Here is a 22,188-nt window from a genome sequence, read left to right on the forward strand (position 1 = left end):
TCCATTAAGAGACTTTCTGAAACAACTCTAACAAGGAGAGATGTCTTAGCCAGCCAGCATTTATTGCCCATCCCTTGTTGTCTTTGAAACTGAATAGCTTCCTAGGCCATATCCACTTGGCCATCAATTCCCCCTATTGCAACAGGCGCAGGCATTATGTTGCATTATAGACGACAATATTGCCTGTAGAATTTTTCATGAAGTGGTGATGTGGGGAGCTTATTTTGCACTCTTGAATATGAAAAATACTGTTAATAATTAAATAATATTATTAACTTCCAGAATGGCCACCTTACTCAGCAAGTTCAGGATAGATTATTCAGACATTACTGTTCTCGGGGATATGAATACAAAGCCAAGCAAAGAAAAGTAAGTGAATTTGATTTTTAAAATATGTCACGATGATCATACAGCCTTGGCATGTAATTAATTACTCACCCTGAAAGCATTAAGAAGTAACTAATTCCTGACCTTTCGTGATTATAAGCTATGTGTTATTTTGTGGTTTTTTTGGACTGTAGAAGTTTCTGGCCGTGGGCGTTGGAATACAGTCAGTACTGTATCAAAATGCTGCACGAGTGTTTGCTGAATTTGTTTTTATTAAACAGTATTGCAGCCTTTGAAGAAATGATTGAACCATTCAGACTTCACGAGGATGACAAAGAGCAAGAAGCATCTGAGAAAATGAAGGAGGAGGAACCATGGAGGATCACGGATAATGAGCTTGAGATCTACAGAATGAAGGTCTCTGCATTTTGAGAGAATTTTTTGAACCTCTTTGCCAGCATGTCAGTTAGACTTGGCCTTCTCAGCACATGGTGGAAAAACACAACTGCAAAATGAAACACGAGAGCAAAGTTTACAATAATAATTCAAGGCAAAATGCTGGAAACGGTCAAGGTCTGACAGCATCTGTGGAGAGAGAAACACAGATAGCTTTTCAGGTCGATGACCGTTCATCAGAAATGGAGGCACTTGGGAGATGGTGAGAGGTTTTAAGCAAGTACTGAGGCTGTGAAAAGGGTGACTGGGGAAAGTTTATGATAGGGTGGAAGGCAGGAGAGATCAGATGATAAAAGGGATGATTGTGGAAGGCAAAGGGAGACGATGATCGATCCAGAGATAAATGAGAATAACAGTCATCACTAACAACTGCCTTATGAAGAATATAAGGTCAGAGGTTATGATCTGAAATTATTGAATTTGGTTTTGAGCCCAAAGGCTATAAATTGCCTAATCAAAAGATGAGATGCTTGTCTTCAGCTTCATTAAATGTAAGAGGCCAAGGAGAGAGAGTTCACAATGGGAGTCAGGCTAATTCAAAGGCTAGAGTGAGGCTAGAATTTAAATGCAAATAATTGGAATCTCGGAATCACACTTATAGCCTGAACGGAGCTGCTCCACAGAGCGATCATCCCCTCGGCGTTTAGTCTTTCACAATATAGATTGTGATGTCTACCCTAATTGAAGTTGCTGATTTGCTTGGAAGGAGTGTTTGAGCACCAATGTTTCATCTCCTCTGTTTGCATGGAAATGTGCTGTGGAAAGGGAAGGGGATGTTAGAGGTGATTGAGGAATGGACTAGGGTGTCAAGGAGGGAATGGTCCTGATAGAGTGCCAAAGGCGGAGGGGAGAGGAGGAAGATGTGTTAGTGGCAATGAGCCCGAGGTAATGGAAATGGTGGAGGATGATCTATTGAAAATGGAGGTTGGGTATTGAAGGTGAGGACAAGGGGAAACAGGGAAGGAGATGGGAGCAGAGGTTCGGGAAATGGATCAGAGACGACCAAGGCCTGTCAACCAAGGTGGGGGGATTCCTCAGTTGAGAAAAGTGGAAGACATGGAAGGTGCCGTGGTCAGAATAGATAGAATGGTGAAGGTAGGAGAATGTAATGGAGCCCTTGCAGAAAAAAAGGTTGGTGAATGTATAGTCAAGGTAGTTGGGGAGTTTGTGGGTTTATAATAGATGTTGGTTGACAGCCTTTCCCACTGAAATAGAGACACTCAGGACCAGGATTTAAAGAGAAGAGTCTAAGATGGACCGTTTGAAGTTGAGGGAAAGGTAGAAATCAGTAACAAGAAGCAGGAGTGAACCATATCGCCCATTGATCCTACTCTGCTATTTGACATGCTCATGGCTGATGTTGGGCTTCAACTCCATTTTCCTGCCCATTCCCCATATCCCTTAATTTCCTGAGACCAAAATCCATCAATCCCTGCCTTAAACAAATGTCGCATCCACGACCCTCTCGGGTATGGTATTCCACAGATTCACAACCCTTTCAGCAAAGTTGATGTAATTTTCTACCTCCAGGCAAGACCAGGAAATCACCAATACAGTCCTCAATATACTGTAGGAAAGTGGAGGGAGGGGACCTGAGTTGGACTGAAAGAAAAATTGTTCCATGTATCTGTGAATAGACACCCATAGCTAATACTCAACAGGGTACATATAGCAACATATTTTAATTGAAGTAAGTTAGTGAAATTTTTAAAAAAGTTATTCAATGTGAGTACAAGTTCAGTTGAATGAAGGAGGGTGATGGTGGATGCAATTGGCTGTGCAACTACCCAAGTATTAAGTAGCAACCTCAGGATATGTTGATAGGTGTGCAGAAGGATTGGGAATGTCCATTGTGAAAAGGAGACTGAAAATGATTAAAATGACAGAAAAAATCAGAAGAATTACAGGTGCAGGTAGAAAGATATTGGAAAAGGGAAAAGAAATGTGAATATAGGAAGAAATCAGCTCTGTGGTGTATGAGCAGGCTGCAAAATAGAAACATAGAAACCCTACAGTGCAGAAGGAGGCCATTCGGCCCATCGAGTCTGCACCGACCACAATCCCACCCAGGCCCTACCCCCACATATTTTTACCCGCTAATCCCTCTAACCTACGCATCCCAGGACTCTAAGGGACAATTTTTAACCTGGCCAATCAACCTAACCCGCACATCTTTGGACTGTGGGAGGAAACCGGAGCACCCGGAGGAAACCCACGCAGACACGAGGAGAATGTGCAAACTCCACACAGACAGTGACCCGAGCCGGGAATCGAACCCGGGACCCTGGAGCTGTGAAGCAGCAGTGCTAACCACTGTGCTACCGTGCCAGAAATAGGTCGAGCAGGGTGGTTAGTCCTGGTTATGTATCTTGGAAACAAGGTAGAAGCGTGGTGAGAAGGATGAATCTGAGGTTGGAGGCTGATGATGTCAGGCTTTTGACAGTATTGGAAACAATGGCATGATGTTCATTGGTGAGGTTATGGTCCGGGGAGATAGTTGTTGTTGTCAGAGGTAACATTCTGTCTTTGCTAGTTGAAGGTCACTTGGTGAACAGCAGTGGGTCAGGTCAGAACAGAGCGCTGTTCATTTGGAGCAAGGTAGGTTAGAGTGAATGAAGGGAGCAGAGAAACTGCCTGATGTCATACTGCCAATTTCCAAAGAGAAGATCTAGAGAGAGTAAATGACCAGCCAGAGGGGAGGAATCCTAGTGATAAGAGAATTCTGCAAACAAGCAAAACTATTCATTCTGGGCTGAAGGTCTCCTGGCCAGACAGATAGAAACAATGGTAAAAGGCAATAGAAGAACTTGACAGAATCATAGCGTTTTACAGCACAGCAAGAGGCCTTTTGGCCCACCATGCCAGCCATCATGCACCATGCCATGCTCAAATTTAATTCATTGTCTTCATTCACTTCAAATGTCTTCCGTTTTCTTCCATGTTTGTCTGAGTCCTCAACAAGGTCTGTTTTGTCTCGCTGAACCCTTCCTCTCCTTCCCAGAAACATGATAAGATACACCATATCATAATCTTAAACCTCCACATTCAACAGATCCCCCTCCCATTACCTCCAGCATGATGCCACAACTAAGCACATGTTCCTCTCCCCTTTCAGCATTTCAAAGGGGATGTTCATTCCTCGACAGCCTGGCCTATTCCTCAATCATCCCTTTTTCCCCAGCACCTTCTCATTTAAACACAGCCCCTAGCCTTTACCTTCTCCTCCCTCCTGCCAGCTTGAATCCCAAACGCCCTTCTGGATGAAATAGCATCTATTTCTTTCGAATCAATATACAGTACTTACTGCTAAAGTGATGGTCTCCTTTTATATTGAAGAAACCAAATGCAGATTAGTTGACGGTTTTGTAGAACACGTTAGTTCAGTACTCTACTATGACCCCCAGGCTCCCAATCATCTTGTCATTTTAATTCTCTACCCTTCTCTGTCCTCTGCCTCTTGTACTGTTTTGATGAAGTTCAAAGTCAGTTTGAAGAACAGCATGTGATTTTTCTACTCTTACAGTTTTTAGGACTTTACGGAGTGGCACAGTGGTTAGCACTGCTGCCTCACAGCGCCAGGGACCCGGGTTCGATTCCTGGCTTGGGTCACTGTCTATGTGGAGTTTGCACATTCTCCTCGTGTCTGCGTGGGTTTCCTCCGGGTGCTCGGGTTTCCTCCCACAGTCCAAAAACATGCGCGTTAGGTGGATTGGCCAAGCGAAGTTGCCCCTTAGTGTCGGGGGGACTAGCTAGGGTAAATGCATGGGGTTCTGGGGAGAGGGCCTAGGTGAGATTGTGGTCAGTGCAGACACGATGGGCCAACTGGCCTACTTCTGCACTGTATGATTCTATGATAATCCAACAATTTCAAATCAAACATTTGTCCCCATTTTTTGAGAGCAGCAGTAATGATGATGATTGTTATTCCCATGTACACCTCCTGCAGATGCACTTTTTATTTACTTCACTTATTCCATTACCATCTCTTTTTTACCTTGCATCAATATCCCTTTTGTCATTTACCCTCCTGCCTTCCACCCTATCACAGGCATTCTTTGCCTCTTTGTTTCAAACCAGCTCTTGTCTTTTTCCAATTCTGTGAAATGTCGTTGACCTAAAACATTGACTCATTTCTCTCGGGGATGTGCCTGAGCTGTGGAGTATTTCCAGCACTTTGTTTTTATTTCACCCTGTCAATATAGTTGTCTTTAATCTGCAGTAAAATAATTCTTTCACAGTCAGTGCTGGCCTGTTTGTCAGGCAGATGATCACTACTGCTGAATTCTATTGTTACTGAAACAGTGAGTCTACGGAGGAAAGCTACACTAATCATTTAAGCTCCCAGTCGGTATATGCTCCACTATGCGCTACCAACATGATCATAATGATTGAAACCTCGACCGTGCCCCTCGCCAATTAAAAAGAATGGTTTTCCAAAGATCAGTTGATTTGGGACAGTCTTGCAACAATTGTTGTACACGTGTGATGCCTGGTTTGTCTGGGAATGAAGTTCTGACCAAATCTGATGCATTAATCGTGATTGTGAGGTCCAAATAATTGAACGTTGGCCACGAGCATCAACTATAAGCAGAGGTTAGTGTTTTGTTCAGAGGAAGAGGCATGGAATTCCTCTCAATCTGCCAACCTGTCAGCCCACCCATGTATCTATTGCAGAAAATAGGGCAATCATAAAATCATACGGCACAGAAGCTTACTGTTTGGCCTGTCAAACCAGTACTACCCTTTGAAAGAGCTGTCCAGTTAGTGCCACTCCACTGGTCTTTCCACTTGGAATTCCCTATTGAAAGTTACAATTGAATCTCCTTCCACCATCTAGTCAGTCAGTGTATTCAAGATAATCATAACTCATTACGTTTAAAAATGACAAAAAAATCACCTCTCTGGCTAATAAGATTTTGGGAGTAATGACTCAAAAGTCCCTTTTTAAGCAGCGGAAGTTTGCAAGATTTGACCCCCTGGACTATATTGTTATGATTCGCTGCTTTGTTCTTCTTTTAGATTTTGTTTATGTAATGCATGTTTGCTCATTTTGGAGATGACGCTAGTCTCTGTGGATTTCTTTGTTTTTGTGATGATTGTACCATTAACTAATTCACAACTGACCAAACCACGCTGCAGCTATTGATTCTTGTCTTCAACTCTGTCCTCATCTCCATTTATCAAATCTCTGCATTCTTTCCAAACACTTCCATTAAAAAGCTCCCAACCTTTGCTAAAACGCAAGTCTCTGTACAACTTGAATATCACTCAGATATTGGTGGTATTATGAACAGGAGAGTGGGTCAGTTTAACAACATTCTTTTCCTCCTACTGCTTGTCTATGACCAGAGGATGTTTTGAATTATTTTATTTTAAAGAATAGATGGTGGTGTAATTTTTCCCAATTCCTAGATTTTGCCTGATTCAGTTTTACTGATTATTCACAGAAAACCCAAGTTAGGATTAACTCGGATGGTTACTTTATTTCACACATTCAAAATCCTCAAAAGGAGTGTCCGCAACAACCCACTCCCACATTCACAGAGTAAAAAGGGGGAATAGCAAAAAGTAAGTTTTACGGTACAGGGACCACAGAGAAATTGAATATTGGTTCACTTGAGTTCCAGAGTTTCAAATTCAGAGTCTAATGAAGAATTCTTTTAAGTCTGGCTGGCTGAAAACTGGTGTTGCAGCATTCGCTTTTCAGATGGTATTGATGTTGCAAGCTCAAGTAGGCACATAGCGAATGAGTCGGTTCTGTAGGTGATGGTACAGAATCTTCCAGTTGAGTTGGATTAGATGGGCTGGTTATTCGGTCTGGACAGAGCCAGCTCCTTTGTGGCTTGCTAGTTGGATTGTAAAATAGCAAACTGGGTGTACAGCCTAACAAGTTAACATGACTTTTTTGCAAAGGTCAGAGTCTTGGGCCCTGTGAATCTTCCTTGCCACAATGGCTTCAAAAAGGAATATTTATTCAACATCTGGAATTGGTTTTGTTTTCGGGACTGTTGATGCCTCAGCCATTATGGCTTGAAAGGGAGGCGGGGCTTGTCATTTAGGAAGCCATTGTCTCCATAAACCCACTGACTCTGCTGGCAAGATTGGCTGATCAACCTTTCTATAGCTCGCTTTGAAATTGGTCTGACCAGTCTCTGGTTGTTGCGTTAGTAGCCCCTTGGGTGTAATGAGGTGTGACATTCCCAAAACTGAGGAGAATGCTTTTTGTTCTGGAAACTGCTGGGGTAACTCCCTGACTGAGGGTCAGCTATCTTAATTGTCTTTGTTCGGTAGGGAAGTCTAGTTTGAAAATAAGAAATAGCGATAAAGATAACAGAGGTGATTTCCCTGGACTGGGAGACTGAAGTGGAGGCCGTTTCGTAGACTCCCCGCTAGGTGGCATGGCCTCCGCAAATTATACAGAAACTTGTGTTTTAGCAAAGGTTGGGAGCTTGTTAATGGAAGTGTTTGGAAAGAAAGAAATTGGTGTGGAGCTGTATAAATTATTCAGATTAGAATTTCCATGTAATTAGCAGATCTGGGACTGAAATCTCAAGGCCCGCTAGCCTCTTGCCCTGGCCAGGAGTGTTTCACTCCAGCGGGGTATACAATAGCTTTCCTCTTGTGGGGAGCTGATGGCCTGACCCTGCTGGAGTGAAGGGGGGCCATGGGGGCCCCCCAGGAGCTCTGGGTAAGGAGTGGGGTGCCCCCTGGGCATTGCCACTTTGCCCTTTGGGCAGTGCTGGGGCCGAGCTGGCACTGCCGAGCTCGCAACGCCCAGGGGGCATCTTGGCATTGCCCACCAGACATTGGGCAGTGCCAAGAGGATAGGGCCTAATGGGGATAGGGCCTCTGAAAGCTTGAGATTTCAAATAAATCTGTTTTGACCTCTCATCATGTCCACCCCAGTCCAACATCAGCATCTCCACATCATGATCAAAATGAATGGCAGAGCAGGCTTGAAGGGCCTACTCCTATATTCTGTTTTCTACTTCAGTATATATTAAACATATATCTACATATATTAAGGGCTGATATTCTGAATAATTTCTGATGAATGCTTCCAGTGGTCCAGGCCCAGTGGAACAGGTAGCCATTCAAATAGCTATACTTTACAATCTATTAAAATAGCACATATTTCTAACTACTTTTTATTTCCCCTTTAGACGTATCGACAGATCAGATTGAATGAATTGCTGCGGGAGAATTCAGGCACTGCTAACCTCATAGTCATGTAAGTAACTTCATAAAAAATATGTGACTGGTGAGTAGTTTATTCAGTGCAGCAAGCCAAAAAAGTTCAGGATACTGAATGTGCAAGACTCTGATCTATGTATGGTATGTTTAACTCCCAAATGGCCAGAAATCTGATTTGAAACCAAATCTCTACTCATCAGTTTTCTACTCCCACGGGCGGCACGGTAGCACAGTGGTTAGCACTGCTGCTTCACAGCTCCAGGGACCTGGGTTCGATTCCCGGCTTGGGTCTCTGTCTGTGTGGAGTTTGCACATTCTCTTCGTGTCTGCATGGGTTTCCTCCGGGTGCTCCGGTTTCCTCCCACAGTCCAAAGATGTGCGGGTTAGGTTGATTGGCCATGCTAAAATTGCCCCTTAGTGTCCTGAGATGTTAGAGGGATTAGCGGGTAAATATGTAGGAATTTGGAGGCTAGGGCCTGGGTGGGATTGTGGTCGGTGCAGACTCGATGGGCCGAATGGCCTCCTTCTGTACTGTAGGGTTTCTATGATTTCTTCTATGATCGTAGGAAACCGAGATTGCATTTTAAAGTTTATTTATTATCGTCACAAGTAGGCTGACATTAACACTGCAATGAAGTTACTGAGAAAATCCCCTAGTCGCCACACTCCGGAGCCTTTTTGGGTACATTGAGGGAGAACTTTAACATAGCCAATGCACCTCACCAGCACGTCTTTCGGACTGTGGGAGGAAACCCATGAAGACGAACGTGCAAACTCCGCACAGACAGTGACCCAAGCCAGGAATCTAACCCAGATTCCTAGCGCTGTGAGGCAGCAGTGCTAACCACTGTGCCACCATGCCGTCCTTTAGTGAAGCTTTGCATGAGGAAATGATTGGAAGCAGCCCAAACCCATTTCACATCGGACCATTATAGTCGATGCAGAGGAGACGGTTCATTCTGAGACTGAATGCAGACCTCAGTATAAAAAAAGTTTGCTAACTCCATTTGGTAGCTCCATTCCGGATGTCATACTCCAGATTTAATTTGGTGTTGCTTCTAACAATTTCAAGCTGTTACTGCTTTTCATTGCTATTATTGATTAATAATTACCAATATTAACAATTCCATTTGTTCAATCATATAAAATAAATGAAAAGGTTTCAAGATTTGCAAAGAGGTCTAATTATAATGAGAAACAGAAAATGCTGGAAATACTCAGTGAATTGAGCAGCACCTGTGGAGAGATAAATAGAGTTAGTGTTTCAAGTCAATGCTAGTACATTCTATTATTTCAAATTTCTAGCCTCTACAGAATTTTGCTTTTGTAGAACTCATCTATACCTGGGAATGAGGGAGCAGTATGTCAGTTGTAATTGGCTCAAAAAGACCTGTTCAAAAATATCTTCCCTATTGAGCATCTAAACACAAAAGTTTGGGTTGGCAGAAGTGCTTTTCACACATTTGGGCAGAAAGCTTCTAGCCCATTAATTACTGAGTAAAAAACCACGAGCTTGTGCAGTAAATGCTATGATCTCCCAGCTTTCGCGCTTTGGTATCGAAGAGGAAAAATTGCCCATGTCTCCTGAATGAAGTGAGTTGTGAAAGAGTTGATTCATTCCACCCATAAAATAAATTGATACATAGTTATTAAATCCACTCTGCATAACCTATTTTAGCCAATATACAGAGGCAGCTTTTGTTCAGAACAGGCGGAGGAATGTAGCTTAAGTGTCTGGCTTAAGAGTTTATAGGCTGCATAGTTAAAAGGCAGACCAACATATGGGGAAAGATTTCTCCCAATTTTTATACTTCTCCATTCATGTCCAAGGTCATCACTTTCCCTCTGTTTTTCTATCGCGGATCCATCCAGTTACCAGGCTTTGGATTTACTAGTGTCCCCTTTGCTCTCCAGTGACAAAACAAATGTTAGTTTAAATGCATGGCTATCATTTATTGAGTAATTAACAATCTCTGATCGACTTGAGTCAATTGTAGCACATTTGGAGCTCTGATGGTAGGAAGTTGTAATTTAAGAAATAAAGAAGTGTCAGGGAAACAGAACTGCATTAAGATAGATATGGATGAAATAAAGATGGTCAAAAATTTGAGAAATTGGTGTTTATTTGCAAATTAATTCTGGATAACCTGAAGAATTGCAAATATCGCTTAAGGGAACGTTTGCTGTATTAAAAAAAAAACCATATATACGACAATTTAAATTGGATCAAAATTTTTAAGCATCGTGCGAAATAGTCGATGATGGAGAAAACTGTATGCCAATGTGCTTTTCAAAAGTATCTGTTTAGCTGTTTTTGTCAGGACGGGGCAGCACGGTGACAGTAGTTAACACTGCTGCCTCACCGCCAGAGACTCGAGTTCAATTCCCGGCTTGGTTCACTGTCTGTGCGGAGCTTGTCCTCTGGTTCACAGCCATTCCACCAAATGGAACACCTTCACACTCTCAACTCTGTCTAGACTTAATGATTTTGAACACTTCTCTCTACCTTCTCCAAGGGAAATGAGGCCAGTTTCTCTATTCTGTAACGTAATTAAAGTTTATTTATTAGTGTCACAAGTAAGCTTACACAAAATCCTCATAACATCCTTGTTTTTGTATTCTAAACGTCTCTTTAAAAGCCCAGAATCCCATGTGCCTTAACCACTTTCTCAAACTTCTGTGCTATCTTCAGTGTTTTGTGCGTATGTAGCCTTGGGTGTCTCTGTTCCTGAATCCACTTTAGAATTAGACTTTCAAAAGGCTTTGGATGCAGTGCCACACAACAAACGTGTGAGAAAAGTTATAGCTCATAGAATAAAAGGGCCAGTAGCAACATGGATACAAAATTGACTAAGTAATAGGAAACCAAGAATAATGGCTAATGGATATTTTTTGTGCTTGTGGACGATTTCAAAGTTTGCAGATGACACAAAACTTGGAAGCATTGGAAACTGAGGAGAACAGTGTAGAACTCCAAAAGGACACAGACAAATTGGTGGAGTGGGCAGATAAGTGGCAGATGAAGTTCCGTGTGAAGTGATGCAATTATTAGGAAAACCGTGGATTGACCATATAAAATGGAGCAGAGGGACCTGCGTCTATATGTGTATAGATCATTGAAGAAGAGAAGCAGTTATTAAAGCATACAATATCCTGGGCTTTATTTATAAGAACTCAGAGCAGGAATAGGCCATCTGGCCCCTTGAGTCTGCTCCGCTGATCTTTTCATGGACTCCACTCCACGTACCTGCTCGCTCATCATAACCCTTAATTCCTTTACTGTTCAAAAATGTATCTATCCTTGCCTTAAAAACATTCAATGAGGTAGCCTCAACTGCTTCACTGGGCAGGGAATTCCACAAATTCACAACTCTTTGTGTGAAGAAGTTCCTCCTCAACTCAGTCCTAAATCTGCTCCCTCTTATTTTGAGGCCAGGTCCCCGAGTTCTAGTTTCACCTGCCAGTGGAAACAACTTCCCTGCTTCTATTTTATCTATTCCCTTCATAACCTTATATGTTTCTATAAGATCTCCCCTCGTTCTTCTAAATGGAGTATATTCATGAATATATTCATAACTGAATATAGGAGTTTAGAGTACAAGGGCAAGGAAGTTGTGCTGAATTTGTATAGGACACTAGTTAGATCTCAGCTGGAATATTGTGTACAGTTCTGGGTGCTGCGCTACAGGAAGGATGCATTGGAGAGAGTGCAGAATAGGTTTACAAGAATGGTTCCAGGGATGAGAAACTTCAGTTATGAGGATAGAATGGAGAGATTGGGATTGTTCTCCTTGGAGAGATGGGCCCCACCCCTTTCCCCACTAGAATCATAGCAGGAGGAGGCCATTTGGCCCATCGTGCCCGCACTGACGACAATTCCACCCAGGGCCTATCCCCATAGACTCATGTATTTACCCTGCTAATCCCCCGACACCAAGGGGCAATTTAGCAAAGCCAATCAACCTAACCCGCATGTCTTTGGACTGTGGGAGGAAACCGGAGCACCTGGAGAAAACCCATGCAGACACTGGGCGAACATGCAAACTCCACACACAGTCACCCGAGGCCAGAATTGAACCTGGGTCCCTGGTGCTGTGAGGCAGCAATGCTTGCCACTGTGTTGCCTCTTGTGCCACAGTGCCACCCCAAAATCCTAGACTTCTCCATCACCCTCTTTGTCCCAGTAGGACAGATCCAACAGAGATGATGGCACAATGTAGCACCACCTGGAAGAAGCAGTGAGGGCGACAAGGGCACAATGTACTCTGGGTGAGGGACTTCACTGTCCATCAGCAACAGCTTGGTAGCATCACTATTGAGCAAACTGACTGAGTCCTAAAAAACATATCTGCCAGATTGGGATTGCAGCAAGTGAGGAGTGATGAAAATAAAAACCTGCTTGAACTCATCCTTGCCAGTGACTGTATTGGTAGCAGTAAGCACCACATAGACCCTAAAAAGACAAAGACCCATCTTCACACTAAGGGCATCCTCCATTGTGTTGTGTGGCAGTACCACCATGCTCTATGGAATAGATTCAGAACAGATCTAACAGCTCAAAACTTGGCATCCGTGAAGTGCTGTGGGTCACCAGCAGCAGTAGAATTGTATTCAACCGCAATCTGTAACCTCATGACACAGCATATCCCTCATACTGCCAGTAATATTAAGCCAGGGACCGGCAGTGGTTCAATGAGAAGTGCAGGAGAGGATGCCAGAAGCAGCATCATGGATGCCTTAAAATGAGATGACAACCTGGTGAAGCTACAGGACTATATTCATGTTAAAAGGGGGAAGACACGTGCTATAGACAAAGCTAAGCAAATCCATAACCAATAGATCAGATCATAGCTCTGTATCCTGCTGTCATGACCAATGATGCACAATTAAACAACTAACTAGAGGTGAAGGCTCTATAAATATCCCCATTCTCAATGATAGTGGACCCCAGCATATTGATGCAAAAGGCAAAGCTTAAGCATTCGCAACCACCTTCAGGTAGAAGTGCTGAGCAGATAATTTATCTTGCCTCCTCCTCTGGCCCCTACAATTAGTGATGTCTGTCTTTAGAATAATCAATTCAGTCCACATGATATTTGCAAATGGTTGAAGGCACTAAATATAACAATAGTTATGGGACCTGACAGCCAGCCATGCGCTTCAGAACAAGCCCTGCTTTTAGTTGAGCTGTTCCAGTACGGTGGCATCTATTCAGCAATGTGGAAAGGTGCCCCGCTTTGTCCTGTGCACAAAAGGCTGAACAAATCTAATCTGGCCAATTGTCATGCCATCAGTCTACTTTCTATCATTGCAAAGTGATGAAAGGTGTTATCAACAGTTGTAGCAAACAGCACTTCAGTGACAACCTGCTCACTGGTGCTCAGTTTGCGTTCTAACAAGGCCTCCCGCCTCCTGAAGTCGGTGGGAATTGGGGAAAACTCTGCATGGGTCGGAGTCGTATCTAACGTAAAGAAAGATGTTCATGGCTGTTGGAGGTCAATCGTCTCAATCCGAGGATGCAGAATGCAGGAATTCCTCAGGACGGTGCCCCGGGCTGAACAATTTTCAGCTGCTTCATTAATGACCTCTTCCCCCAATCATGAGGTCAGAAATGGTGATGCTCACTGCACAATATTCACTTCAGCTGCTATTCAAACTCCAAACCTAGAGCTGCTACTGCCCTAACTGGTGACACTTCCGGCCCACAAGAAAAGGAGCTTTAAGTTTTTAAGACTAATTAGAGAGGGGTGTTAGCCAGGTTAGTAAAGAGTACAGTATCTCACACCACCTAGGGCAGAACCTAACATTCCCTTGTCACTATATATGCAGGTTGGGGGTGACCTTAAACTTCATAGACAGCCTTCCTACTGCATTCCTGTCTGCCTGACTTCTGCAATTTTATGCTTGGATGGAGTTGTCTCTCCCAGTTGCAAAGCAAGTCAAACAAAAGCAGACGCCCCCCCACCCTCCACCAACCCCTCCCCCCCCCCCCCACCCTCCACCAACTCCCCCTCCCCCCCACCCTCCACCACCCCCCCTCCCCTCCACCCCCCACCCCCAGCATGAATTGAGGCCCTTAAGTGACCAATTATCAACCATTTAAACATTTCCTGCCCAGCTGGGAGGAGTTCAGAAGCAGGGAGAAGCCCAAAATTGAACTGCGTTCAGGCCCCTTTTAACTCCTGCAGCCGTGTCCCCCCCCCCCCCCCCCCCCCCCCCCCCCAAGCCTCTCCAGCAATACCCCCGGGTCTCTCTTCTCCCTGTCCTGGTCTGATTGGCCGGCAGGTCTCTGAGGTAGGACTTTCTCCCGAGTGAGGGACTGAAGTCCCATCTCCAGCCAATTAATGCTTGTTGGAGCGTGGAATTGCTGTGGGGCAGACAGTATCAGAATGGATGCAGAGATTGGAACCCCTGCCATTTTTTAAAAATCCTAGCCCTAGAGTTCTTGCATGGAGCAGGATGTGCATCAAACGGAACTGATATGCCCTGTCGTGCCTCTGTTTTTTGGGCTACTAACTGAATTTTTAATTTTCACGAGCGGGGCACTCTAAAGAAAAAGATTTGCATTTAGACTGAGCAGGCTCCAGTATGAAATGACAGTATACATGTTTGTCATTTTTAGAGTTGCTTTCAGAGTGTAATGTGCAGATTGAAGTTCTTTTCTTCTTTAAATATAGGTAGTTATGCTCCCTTCCAAAAGTTGAAATGGATATTTAGACTGATAAAATATGCTATTGATCAGAGGCTGATATTTGTAGTGAGTGACTGGGAACACTAGTTATACTTTGAACTTATGCTGCCATTGTCATTGCGGAAAGCTTCAGTTATACACATGCACAGAGCTCCACCCCAGCAGTAGGTATAGGTCAGAACATGCACACTCTGAAAACATCAGAAATAACTCCCCTTAAGTTTGTTTGATACCCCCCTCCCCCCAAAGGTGCATTTTGAAGCCCCCCCCCCCCCCCCACAAAAGGTGCATTTTGAAGCCCACTAGACACCAGCGTGAAGTCATTCCATGCCAATTCTAAGCAACAGAGTGCCTTGCAAAAGGCGTCTCATAGCTCTGGGCTGTACAGTCCAAATGTGGAGATGCTGGCGTTGGACTGGGGTAAACACAGTAAGAAGTCTAACAACACCAGGTTAAAGTCCAACAGGTTTATTTGGTAGCAAAAGCCACTAGCTTTCGGAACAGGCGGTTCCTTCGTCAGGTGGGTTGTAGTTCTGATCACAAACAGGGCGCAAAGACACAAACTCAATTTACAAGAATAATGATTAGAATGTGAGTCTTTACAGCCAATCAAGTCTTAAAGGTACAGAAAATGTAGTGGAGGGAGCATTAAGCACAGGTTAAAGAGATGTGTATTGTCTCCAGACAGGACAGCTAGTGAGATTTTGCACATCCAGGCAAGTTGTGGGGGTTACTGTCTGTGTGGAGTTTGCACATTCTCCTCGTGTCTGCGTGGGTTTCCTCCGGGTGCTCCGGTTTCCTCCCACAGTCCAAAGATGTGCAGGTTAGGTTGATTGGCCAGGTTAAAAAAATTGCCCCTTAGAGTCCTGGGATGTGTAGGTTAGAGGGATTAGCGGGTAAAATATGTGGGGGTAGGGCCTGGGTGGGATTGTGGTCGGTGCAGACTCGATGGGCCGAATGGCCTCCTTCTGCACTGTAGGGTTTTCTATGATTTCTATGATAGTGGGACATGAACCCAATATCCCGGTTGAGGCCGTCCTCGTGTGCGGAACTTGGCTATCAGTCTCTGCTCAGCGACTCTGCGCCGTCGTGTGTCGTGAAGGTCGCCTTGGAGAACACTTACCCGAATATCAGAGGCTGAATGCCCGTGACTGCTGAAGTGATCCCCAACAGGAAGAGAACAGTTTTGCCTGGTGATTGTCGAGCGGTGTTCATTCATCCGTTGTCGTAGCGTCTGCATGGTTTCCCCAATGTACCATGCCTCGGGACATTCTTTCCTGCAGCGTATCAGGTAGACAACGTTGGCCGAGTTGCAAGAATATGTACTGTGTACCTGGTGGATGGTGTTCTCGCGTGAGATGATGGCATCCGTGTCAATGATCCGGCTGTCTTGCAGAGGTTGCTGTGACAGGGTTGTGTGGTGTCGTGGTCACTGTTCTCCTGAAGGCTGGGTAGTTTGCTGCGGACAATGGTCTGTTTGAGGTTGTGCAGTTGTTTGAAGGCAAGAAGTGGGGCTGTGGGGATGGCCTTGGCGAGATATTCGTCTTCATCAATGACATGTTGAAGGCTCCAGAGAAGATGTCGTAGCTTCTCCGCTCTGGGGAAATACTGGACGACGAAGGGTATTCTGTCTGCCGTGTCCCATGTTTGTCTTCTGAGGAGGTCGGTGCGGTTTTTCGCTGTGGCTCGTCGGAACTGTCGATCGATGAGTCGAGCGCCATATCCTGTTCTTATGAGGGCATCTTTCAGCGTCTGGAGGTGTCTGTTGCGATCCTCCTCATCTGACCAGATCCTGTGTATACGGAGGGCTTGTCCGTACGGGATGGCTTCTTTAATGTGTTTAGGGTGGAAGCTGGAGAAGTGGAGCATCGTGAGGTTATCCGTGGGCTTGCGGTACAGTGAAGTGCTGAGGTGACCGTCCTTAATGGAGATGCATGTGTCCAAGAATGCAACCGATTCCGGAGAGTAGTCCATGGTGAGTCTGATGGTGGGATGGAACTTGTTGATGTCATCATAGAGTTGTTTCAGTGATTGCTCACCATGGAGATCTCTACTGCCTCCCGAAGATGCACAAGGCAAACATACCCGGCCGTCCCATTGTATCGGGCAATGGGACCCTGTGCGAGAACCTCTCCGGCTATGTCGAGGGCATCCTGAAACCCATTGTATAAAGAACTCCCAGCTTTTGTCGCGACACTACGGACTTCCTACAGAAACTCAGCACACATGGAACAGTTGAATCAGGAGCACTCCTCGTCACAATGGATGTCTCGGCACTCTACACCAGCATCCCCCACGATGATGGCATTGCTGCAACTGCCTCAGTACTCAACGCCGACAACTGCCAGTTTCCAGATGCAATTTTACAACTCATCCACTTCATCCTGGACCACAATGTCTTCACCTTCAACGACCAGTTCTTCTTCCAGACACATGGAACAGCCATGGGGCCAAATTCGCACCTCAATATCCCAAAATCTTCATGCACAGGTTCGAACAAGACTTCTTCACCGCACAGGACCTTCAACCGATGCTATACACTAGATACATCGATGACCTTTTCTTTCTTTGGACTCATGGTGAACAATCACTGAAACAACTATATGATGACTTCAACAAGTTCCATCCCACCATCAGACTCACCATGGACTACTCTCCGGAATCGGTTGCATTCTTGGACACACGCATCTCCATTAAGGACGAACATTGATGAAGACGAACATCTCGCCAAGGCCATCCCCACAGCCCCACTTCTTGCCTTCAAACAACCTCAAACAGACCATTGTCTGCAGCAAACTACCCAGCCTTCAGGAGAACAGTGACCACGACACCACACAACCCTGCCACAGCAACCTCTGCAAGACGTGCCGGATCATCGACACGGATGCCATCATCTCACGCGAGAACACCATCCACCAGGTACACGGTACATACTCTTGCAACTCGGCCAACATTGTCTACCTGTTACGCTGCAAGAAAGGATGTCCCGAGGCATGGTACATTGGAGAAACCATGCAGATGCTATGACAACGGATGAATGAACACCGCTCGACAATCACCAGGCAAGACTGTTCTCTTCCTGTTGGGGAGCACTTCAGCGGTCACGAGCATTCAGCCTCTGATCTCCGGGTAAGCGTTCTCCAAGGCAGCCTCCACGACACACGACAGCGCAGAGTCGCTGAGCAGAGACTGATGGCCAGGTTTCGCACACATGAGGACGGTCTCAAACGGGATATTGGGTTCATGTCACACTATCTGTAACCCCCACAGCTTGCCTGGATGTGCAAAATCTCACTAGCTGTCCTGTCTGGAGACAATACACATCTCTTTAACCTGTGCTTAATGCTCCCTCCACTCACATTGTCTGTACCTTTAAGACTTGATTAGCTGTAAAGACTCACATTCCAATCATTATTCATGTAAATTGAGTTTGTGTCTTTGTGCCCTGTTTGTGATCAGAACTACAACCCACCTGACGAAGGAACCGCCTGTTCCGAAAGCTAGTGACTTTTGCTACCAAATAAACCTGTTGGACTTTAACCTGGTGTTGTTAGACTTCTTACTGTGCTGTACAGTCCAATGCAGGCTTGACTCCAGTGATGTGATCATTCGGTACATTGCAATAAAGAAAGAACCAATTTGTGTACTGGTTGTGATTATTCCTTTGAATTTTCCCCAATAACCATTATATTAGGTTCCCAAATAATTGACCAGTTGGAATTCTGGTCTTGTGGCATTTACAAATAGTGCTTCATGAGTAGCCGAGTTGCACTTTTGTTCTATTCTGAATGTCATCATGCAAACACTGCCAGGTCTGAATGCTCAAAGGAACTGTGAATAAAGAAGTGATGGTATATAGGATACCAATTTTAGAGTCAAAGACTTTGCTTGCTTCTGCCTTCAGGTGAACCTGTAAGACTTGTCAAACAATAACAAAGTAGTTGAATATAAAACCCACGGCTCATTTATTGAAACGATATACTACAGTCTTAATTGCCATCTAATCATTTAACCATAATCAACAAATGCTTGCAACATACCAGAATGAATTTCCAGTCCATTTGTTATGAGCTATACGGATACTAACTCTTTGTTCTTTTGCAGGAGTTTGCCAGTGGCACGAAAAGGCGCCGTGTCCAGTGCGTTGTATATGGCCTGGATTGAAACTCTCTCAAAGGATCTGCCACCCATCTTACTTGTTCGAGGCAACCATCAGAGTGTTCTTACTTTCTACTCCTAGATGCTTAGCACGGGGCATCACTCTCTGGTAACTTCACTGCAGCAGCTGGAAGTAGGAAATAATGAAGAGTCCTGGGCTTTGGTGTGTTTCACATCCAATTGATCAAAAAACAAAATAAGCACACAAAAGGAAGAAATCCTTGCGTTACAAGGATCTGAGAACTACTTGATTTTTGCCCTGACGGTCTGTCAATTTGCCTGAGTTTGATTTGAATGAAAGCATATTTTTCTGACTGTACACAGAAAGTTTTCTTTCTGCTACTGGAACAACAGCAATAATAAGTTTTCTTTTCAAGTAACTTAATAAAAATTGCATTGATATGAAAAGCCTTTACAGCCTTACTGAGGTGCCTTCCAAAAAAAAAATTGCTTACCAAATTCCATTGATTCCCTATTTTATGTATAACGAATGATCATTGTTAAATGAAGTGGTCTAATATAAACTGTAGTTAGTGCTTTAGATGGAACATGAATTCTCAGAGGGTGTATTTTCCACCTTCTGTCACAAAAAAAAGCTGCTTTCACTATTTTGGTCTTCCACAGGGTTGCTATTAATTGAAAACATGTTCTAAGTTTAGCACTCAAAAGCTCTGATATTTAAGTAGCCCAGTTTCATAGGCAATGCTTGTTTGTTGCCCTTTAGTTCCCCCATTTCTGTGAAATGCACTGTGGGAGTGATTTTGGGGTAATCATTTTCAAAGATTGTTGCTGTACGCGGTAATGTGCCTGTATATCAGGAAAAGGAGGTTTAAGTTTTTCAGAATAATTAGAGGGGGGTGTTAGCCAGGGTTAGTAAAGAGTACAGTATCTTGCAAAAGACTGTCGTGCACACCTCACCCCTGACCCAGCCCTCATTTGAGAAAATCTGGGAATTTAACTTGCTTGCTTACACTGTGTGCAAACATTTCTTACATGTTGTAAAAGCATTGAGGAAGCAAGGTCATAGTATGCTGTCATATATTTTTATCTGCAGAGTAATACTTTGAAAAGGGAATACTGAAAAAAAATTATCAGCTTTTCGGATTTTAACTGGCCTTTCTATTCTTGTGGAAATGTAAAACGGAGCTAAAATCTTGAAAATGCACCTACTCATCCCGACCTTTTGCTTCATAACTTAAAGAGGCACCTTCTTCATGAAATGTTATTCACATGATGTAATGTAAATTGTGCTGAAATGCATTGTTGCATCATTTGCTTGTAATATCTTAAGAGGAAAAAAATAAGCCACAGCCATCCTGGTTTCTATTCAGAACTTTTTTAATGTTCACTTTTAAATTGTTTGCCAAATACCTTTTCATGAAATTACATTATGTACACTAGCCCAAACTTGGCTTCATCGCAGTTTTGCTCATTACTATCCTAGCACCAAGTGGGTATGAAATAAACCTGGGTATGAAATAAACTATGTTCCTTTCCCAGTGCAGTTAAATGCATGACATTTCAAATCATTATTAAAGTAATATATCTTAATTTGAATGACTTAAAGGTTGTAAACATGACCATAAAATTGAAGAATAATTTCTTAAATCTTTATAATTATTAGGAATGTTCGAACTTTGAAAGGCTGTTGTGCTTCCTCCTTCATATGAATGATTTCTTAAAAATCTATATAGACGGATATTGAGCAGTGTCATTTAATAATGCTCAGTACATAGAGTTCTGTTAGAGGACAACAATTTAATCTTCTGTGAACCAATGTACTGCTTAGTTCAGCCAGCTAAAAATTGATTTTTTTTTTAAAAAAATGAATACCAAATGAATTTTGTGTGTATATATGCATAAAAGATAAAATGTAGGAAGAATAGCTTACAAATTGCAGGGTGCATTCTTGTGGTCTCTTATGTATCCTACACTGCCACTGTTCAACAATTCATGCTAACTCCTCGAGGAAACAGAAGTCACTTCTGTCCAAAAGGTGTAGCTATTACTAGTGTTGTGTTCATTCCATGCTGTAGGCAACAATTACCCATGTTCAGAAATGGTCTCATTGCTTTTGTAAAGTGTTTTGTAGCCAAAGCTAAAACTTACTGTAGTTCATTATTGACAACTAACCAGTTCACAAAAAAACATGAGTAATCTTCACAAATGTGAAATTGCACCGTACACTGAATACTTATGTATTTAACCTCTTATTGTGAAGGAAATTACTGCGAGGGTGACTAGGTGAAATGGCCGATTTTGATTCATTTTTCTGTTAATTTATTCATCTAATGATTTTGTGTAAATCAACGCAATTCTTTTCCTTTTTACATTCAATTTGGTTATTTTAAGGGGTTCTTTTTAAAACTCAGCGCTGTATTCTGTAAATTTCAATCCTTTTTTTAAAAAATACGTCTACAGAATTGTTTTACAAAGCTATGTTTGGAAATTATTTCATGACCATGTTTTTTCCAGAGGGTAAACTACCCAAAGAGGCTGAATGAAACATTTTGATAAACTGTACTATAATTCACTGAAATGCTTTTCTAATTATTTTAACATTAAAAGTATTAAAGATGATACTTTGTACATCGTTATTGCAATAAAGAATAAGTTACATTATTGTGTGGCATAATTATGTCTCCGAGACACCTCATGACTTGGTTGGTTTATCTCCGTAGTAATTGAGTTATAATAAAACACTGAACTAGATAAGAGCAGCATGGTGGCACAGTGGTTAGCACGATTGCCTCACAATGCCATGGACCCAGGTTCCATTCCAGTCTTTGGTCACTGTATGGAGTTTGCATGTTCTCCCCATGTCTGCCTAGGTTTTCTCCCAGTGTTCCGCTTTCCTCCCACCATCCAAAGATGTGCAGGTTTGGTGGATTAGCAGGATAAATATGTTAGGTTACAATGATAGGGCTGTCAGAGTGTTGATGCAACCTTAATGGGCCAAATGACCTCCTGCACTGTAAGGATTCTATGATATAATGATATGTGGCCATCCCATCAATTTTGCCGCCTAAAATCTATTACTTTAAATTTGTTTCATTACTATTTCATATTCGTTTCTCTTTTACTGATGCAACATTGGATGAAATCCTCCACAATTGAGCCTTCCAAAATACACAATTGTTTTGATGTCTCTCTTCAGATTCTACAAATGGGAAGAAGAGCCTTGGTAACATCTTTAGAACTGGGGGGGGAGGGTTTAGTAATTGCAACATCCAGTCATCAGATACGCAAACTTGCATGATTTTGTCTGTCACGCACATCCTCTCCCTCTTTGTTATGCATAAACAGCATCTGTTTAAATGGAAAATGGTGTCCCTGAGGTCAGCCTTGTAATTCCATGTGAA

General features: G+C 43.3%; 1 protein-coding gene across 1 annotated transcript in view; it reads left to right on the forward strand.

Moving 5' to 3' along the window:
- The window catches only part of slc12a2 (solute carrier family 12 member 2), a 215,162-nt gene extending 193,715 nt beyond the window's left edge, over nucleotides 1-21,447 (forward strand). The window contains exons 24-27 of the mRNA XM_078214342.1: nucleotides 283-369; nucleotides 609-744; nucleotides 7,947-8,014; nucleotides 18,773-21,447. Of these exons, the coding sequence (XP_078070468.1) occupies nucleotides 283-369; nucleotides 609-744; nucleotides 7,947-8,014; nucleotides 18,773-18,908 (427 nt within the window). The 3' untranslated portion in view covers nucleotides 18,909-21,447. The remainder of the gene's footprint in view (nucleotides 1-282; nucleotides 370-608; nucleotides 745-7,946; nucleotides 8,015-18,772) is intronic.
- Nucleotides 21,448-22,188: the final 741 nt, after the last annotated feature.

Source organism: Mustelus asterias, chromosome 6 (genome assembly GCF_964213995.1).
Source record: "Mustelus asterias chromosome 6, sMusAst1.hap1.1, whole genome shotgun sequence".
In the NCBI taxonomy this organism is placed as follows: Eukaryota; Metazoa; Chordata; class Chondrichthyes; order Carcharhiniformes; family Triakidae; genus Mustelus; species Mustelus asterias.